At 49.6% G+C, this 5,570-nt stretch overlaps 1 protein-coding gene across 1 annotated transcript in view; it reads right to left on the bottom strand.

Annotated features, from left to right (window-relative positions):
• Nucleotides 1-5,570, bottom strand: part of SETDB1 (SET domain bifurcated histone lysine methyltransferase 1) — an 18,125-nt gene that overhangs the window by 9,531 nt on the left and 3,024 nt on the right. The window contains exons 7-11 of the mRNA XM_031064707.1: nt 4,671-4,744; nt 4,210-4,400; nt 3,672-3,849; nt 3,087-3,207; nt 792-950 (exon numbers count right to left, since the gene is read on the bottom strand). Coding sequence (XP_030920567.1) covers nt 792-950; nt 3,087-3,207; nt 3,672-3,849; nt 4,210-4,400; nt 4,671-4,744 — 723 coding nt within the window. The remainder of the gene's footprint in view (nt 1-791; nt 951-3,086; nt 3,208-3,671; nt 3,850-4,209; nt 4,401-4,670; nt 4,745-5,570) is intronic.

The following is a 5,570-nucleotide window of genomic DNA, read 5'->3' as shown; positions in this document are numbered from 1 at the left end:
GGGTGCTCAGGTTAGGAAGGATGTTGAGATTTTTGAGGAGGGGCTTGGAACACAAACCCTATGAGGAATGTTTGAAGGAGCTGGGGCTGTTTAGCCTGGAGGAAAAGAGGCTTAGAGGTGACCTTATGTCGGAACCCAGAAATTCCTCTCGAGATCCTGCCAAGGACTCAGAGCCCAAGACCCCTGTGCCTTTGATCTTTGTTGTCATCGTATTTCAAAAGTTCCGTATCTTCTTGGTGATTTCTCATGGGCAGCTCCTCACAGCACTGACTCCTTCTTCTTCACAGTACAGCCAACAAACTCCATCTCTCCTCACAGCACAACCAAAAAACTCCAACTCTCTTCTCAACCAGTTAACCCACTCTTTTGTAGCACTCTTCTTATTGGACACAGCTGTAGCCTATTAAGGGCAGGCCTGACTACCTTCTGCACTATCTTTATTTTCTTACATTCTATCCCTCCACAGATCTTGACCCATGGAAAAACAATTACCAACCTTTATATGAAAAATTACAAGAATCAAAAGAGTTTAAGTAGAACGATAGTGGATTTATCACAGGGTGATAAAAAAATCCAAAGGAAATCGACCGCCCTCCAGGAAATCACAGCTACTTGGCAGTGCTGGGGGGGACTCCATGAACTCAGAGGCTTTTCCAGCCTCAGTGATTCCACCACTCCACGATGTGAGCTGCCGAATCCCCACCAGAAACCCACCAGCACACTCAGGCCCCACACGTGTCCCAACATCCCAGACGGATTCACAGATGCGTCCCACCCAGAGCTCTGCTCACCGGTGCTGCGGGGCTGGGAGGGCCCTCGCGGCTGCTGGGGTGTCCCCAAGGACAGGGGAGGATGGGGACGAGTGCCCGGAGCCCACGGAGCCAGGACGGAAGGAAGTGCTTTTCTTGGCCACCTGCTTTCTGCCCTGGGCCAGCTGGGTGTCGGAGCATCTGCAGGAGGGAAGAAGAAGCTGATTTGGAACATGGAAAAACAAAATAACACTGGGAATCAAAGTAACACTGCCCCACGGAATTCAGAAACCCAGGAGAATCCCAGCGGTGGCTTTTTTCCTCCTAAGTGTGAAAATCAGCCCATTTCTGGCTATTTCTGCTACAGCAACCCCACAACCACTCCGAATTTCAGAATTCAGCTGCAGCTCCAAGTGACTTCTGATTCTGAAATGAGGCAAGGGTAACAAGGCCTTAATCCCAGGAAGCTGGACAAACCAGGCCATGAAGAAACCCCTGGCTTAGCAGAAATCAGCGTCTAGAAGCTTAACCAGGCCTGAGTAGGAGGAACAAATCCAGAGGATTCTCTTGCAAGGACTAAGGAACGAGATAAGATTGTGCAAGGGAATGTAATAACATTCCTGATGAAAGAGGTAGTTGGGGGCTCTAAAAATACAGGTTCTCAACCCATTTCAGGAGTTTTCAATCAACTGCAGGTTTCCAAACCATTCCAGGAAGTTTTCAACCCATTTACATCAATAGAACAGAAAATTACCACAAACCAGCCGCTGAAGAGGAAAAACTGTGAAGTTACTGGGGAAAAAGGCAAGAGACAAAGAGAGCAGGAAGGGACGAGGGTTTCTGCCAACAGCTGCCTGAAAGCAAAGTGTTCAAACACATCTCAAAAAGAGCAAGAGGAAAAATGGGCTTAAACCAGTCAGAAGTGGTGACAACACTGAGAAAAACTTGAAAGAAGGGGGAGAAACCCAGGCTTTCCTCAGAGGAATAAAACACCAGAGTGAGGAGACTGTTCTTAGTTTTAATAATCTGAAATCCAAGTGTTTGAACCCCACAGAATCCCCGGGATCAGCATGGACACAGCCAGGCCTGGCTGCCTCCTCCCCCTGGTCAGGGGCAGTTGGGATTTAAGGGCAGGGAAGCAGCTGCGCCAAAACCACGTCCTAAAGCCAAGCCCAAGAGGGAAAAAATTCCTTGTAAAGCACTGCAAGGCCTGAATGGGAAAGGATTTGGTGATGGCACATAGGGCTGCAGGTCCAGGTTGGTTGTCTTTGTGTTGTGACACTGCCCATGGTCCCGGGGTGTCCCAGTCCCAGCACAGCTCTTCCCTGCACATGGGGGACCTGCAGGGGTGGGAGCCCAGCTGTGCATTCCAGGACCTCCTCCAGCATCCAGGATCTCTCAGGAACTATGGCAAAGGTGATTTTCTTGTGGCTTCCACTCCCAAATCCTGGTCAGACCAGCACAGAGGGAGTATTTCTAGGGGTAAACTGGGTTATATTGCACTGCTGCTTGGAGAGGAGCCCCCAAGACCCCCAGTTGGGGCAGGTGGGGTTTGAGCTGCTGCTACACCTGGAAAGCCTGTGGGGAGTAAAGATTGACCTCCTGCACAGGCTGCTCACAGCTGGGACATGTCCTGCCTCCCTGGTGCCCCACCAGCAGGGCACAGGCAGAGCAGAAAACGTGCTGGCACGGGGCCAGGCGCCCGTAAATCCGGATGGGAAATCCACAGCGCTGACAAAAATGAACTGGGAGAGCCTCTCCCTCCCCTAAAAAGTCCTCGAGCACATTCCCAGGTTCCCTGGTGTCCTCCAACACACTCCCTTCATCACCAAGCCGAGTTCCTCCTTCCTCCAGGCCTCCTTCAGCCTGCAGCTCCGGGAATGTCCCCCTTGGGCCCCTGGCAGCGGCTTGGCCGTGGATTGCTCCGTGCCCACCGGGACCGACCGCTGATCCCGAATTCCCAGCGAGGTCAGCAAGCAGGTCAGTCCAAGTGGAGGGACACAAGGCAGCCGGGGGCCAGCGCCTGGATCGTGACACGAGGGAGCATTTCAGATTTTGGGAAGAGAAAGAGCAAAGGTCTCATTTGGAAAGGCAAATTGCAAAGCTTTAGCCCTGAGGAGGAATATTTGGCTCGGGGAGTTGTTGGCTCTCAGCTCCCGCCCCCAGTAATTCATCCAGCAGCTTTAGCTAGAAGTTTTTCCCCAAAATCATGGCTAAAGGCATGGAGGACACGTGCAGCTGAGGATTCCTCTGCACAGAAAAGGTGGTGCCTGAGAGAGCTGAGTGCTGGAGAGAAGCAAAGAGGTGGAAGGTGCTGGAGGTGGCTCTGGTACTTACTCCATCTCTGCAGGCTGAGGAGACGTGGGACGTGCAGCTGGCTCTGGAGTCTTGTACTGGGGACCAGCTCCTGCTAAATCCTGGGTGTACTGGACCACAGGGCCCTTGCTCCTCACAGCACCTGGTGGGGAAGGTAAAAAACCAGAGAGTCAACAGGAAAAATCCTTAATGTTATCTCAAGTTGGCTGTATGGGCCCCAAAACACTGATTTGTTCCTGGAAGGAACCAAAACAGAGGGATTTGGGATTAATGGTGGATCATTGCCAAGCTCAGAGCACAGCAATTCCCCCAAAAATTCTGGTCACTTCACCCAAGTGCAGTTTGGTTCTGTGGCATTATTGCAGGAGAAAAATCCCACTGGAAATCTAAATCTCCTACGCCAGAGGACAAAAACCCTGGAAATCTAAATCTCCTGTGCCAGGGGAAAAGACTCGCTGGAAATCTGAAATCTCCTGTCAGAAGAAAGAATAAAACCAAAACCTAGAAACCTGAAATCTCCAGGAACTCTGCTAAAAAACCCACCAAACCCAAACCACCCTGCAGTTAAATCCCAGGATCTAAATGAAACCAAAAGATGCCACCAACCAACGTTGGGACGAGTCCTGGTCTGCCCACTTTGCTTCTTTTCCTGGGTGGAAGCTGTGGAAGTTTTCATGCTGAACATGGGCTCGAGGCGTGTGGAACCTCGGTAAATCCACTCACAACGTCTGTCCTCTTGTGGGAAGGAGAAGGAAACACTTGAAGTTCCCATGGGAAGAGCTTCCTGGAGTGAGACATAGAGGAAACACAAGGAGACAACAATGAGCATTGACAAACAGCAGTCAGAACAGACAATAAATTGTCAAATGCAATTAGTGATGTTGAAATTTCTAATTAGGTATTAGGGAAAATTTCTTCCTGGGAAAGATGTTCATGCTCTGGCAGGCTGACCAGGGCAGTGATGGAGTTACTATCCCTGGAATTGTCCAAAACCCCTGTGGATATGGCCCTTGGCTCAGGGCCTCAGACTCCAAGATCTTAGAAGTTCTTCCAACCTCGATATTTCCATGATTAGCAAGAAAAACAGAACTGATCAGATCCCCAGCCTCAAATTTAATCCTAATGGGCAAAGGGAAATTCCTACCAGGAAAAGGATTTTCACCAGACTTCCATCCACTTCTTCCACTCTGGATTTCCACCAGGTGCCTTCCCACTCGGTTTTGATCAGCTGCCCATTCTTCAGCAGTACCATGGGCCGGTTGGGGTAGGCAGTGATGTATTCCTCAATGAAATCCCGACAGGAAACATCCTCAATGTCTTCCCAGGCCTTTTTTACTGTTTGGGACACGTGGGAGAAAGGGAATAAGACAAAACAGAAAGAACATTTAATTCTTTATTTTGTTTTAGGATATCCCAGGTGCATTTTTCCTAAGGTCAATCAAGGGGTGATCCCAAGGGCTGGAATGTTGGTGGTGGGACATCATGAACCCACCCTGGCAATAAACCAGGATTTCAGATGTCTTCAGGCTCAGCACCACAAGGGACACACCCGTTTTTGGACCTTCCCAAAAGCTCAGCAGGCCAGGAGGGCCAGGGATCACTCACGTGGCCGGCAGACCGGGTACAGCTCCCACTCCTTCACGTACGACGCGTAGCCATCGTCAAAGAAAATCAGGAACCTGGAAAACAAACAGGAATTAGGAATGGGAGCTGAAGAAATCGCTTCTCACACCATGGAATGGAAGTGGAGAACTTCTCCTGCTCCTCCTGGAGACAGCCCAGTCTTGGGTCAGGGCAGAATGAAGAGTTACAAATGCTCCCTGTGCTGCCCATGGCTGCTCAAACAGCACAATTCCCAGCCAGGCCATTTCCTTCTGCTCCAAATCCCCTCTGTGCCCCAGGAAAGGGAGATAAACCATAAAAAAATGTTTAATTCCTTCTGGTTTCTGCAGGGAAGATGGATAAGGCACCCACTTAATGCCTCTGAGTAAGGACTCCAAGTCCTGGAGCTGTACAAAAGCTGCAGGATGAGGGATCAGCATCACAACCAGGAGAAAAGTTGCAATTTGGCTATCAAATTCAGCTCGTTTTCAGTTATTAAACACAAATCAGATAAAATCCAACACAATTTACATCAGATCCAGAGGGATTAAATCCTTTATCAATCACTTCAGGAAAACCCCAAACATTTATTTTAATAGATCAGAGCAGCCTTGCCCTTTTTTTTATTCCCAAAAAAGCTGCTCCAAACCTGCTTCTTTCTCCTCCTGAAGAGCTTTGGCATCACCTCTGCCACTCTGCCCTCCCAGAGCTCCTATTTCCTCCCACTGTTTCATGCCTCAGGCAGCCCAGACTCAACATTTGGGTGATAATTTGAATAAATTAGCAGATCTAATTCCTGACTCAGGGCCATGAGCAAGAGTGGAAGCTCCACCCTGAGATAAGAAAGATGAAGAAAGTCAGAATGGCATTTCTGGGACAGGCTCAATCCAGCACCTGAAGGGT

The sequence above is a fragment of the Geospiza fortis genome, unplaced genomic scaffold (genome assembly GCF_000277835.1).
Source record: "Geospiza fortis unplaced genomic scaffold, GeoFor_1.0 scaffold439, whole genome shotgun sequence".
Taxonomy (NCBI): Eukaryota; Metazoa; Chordata; class Aves; order Passeriformes; family Thraupidae; genus Geospiza; species Geospiza fortis.
The sequence above is the reverse complement of the archived record's forward strand: the minus strand, read 5'-3'. Positions and strand labels throughout refer to the sequence as shown.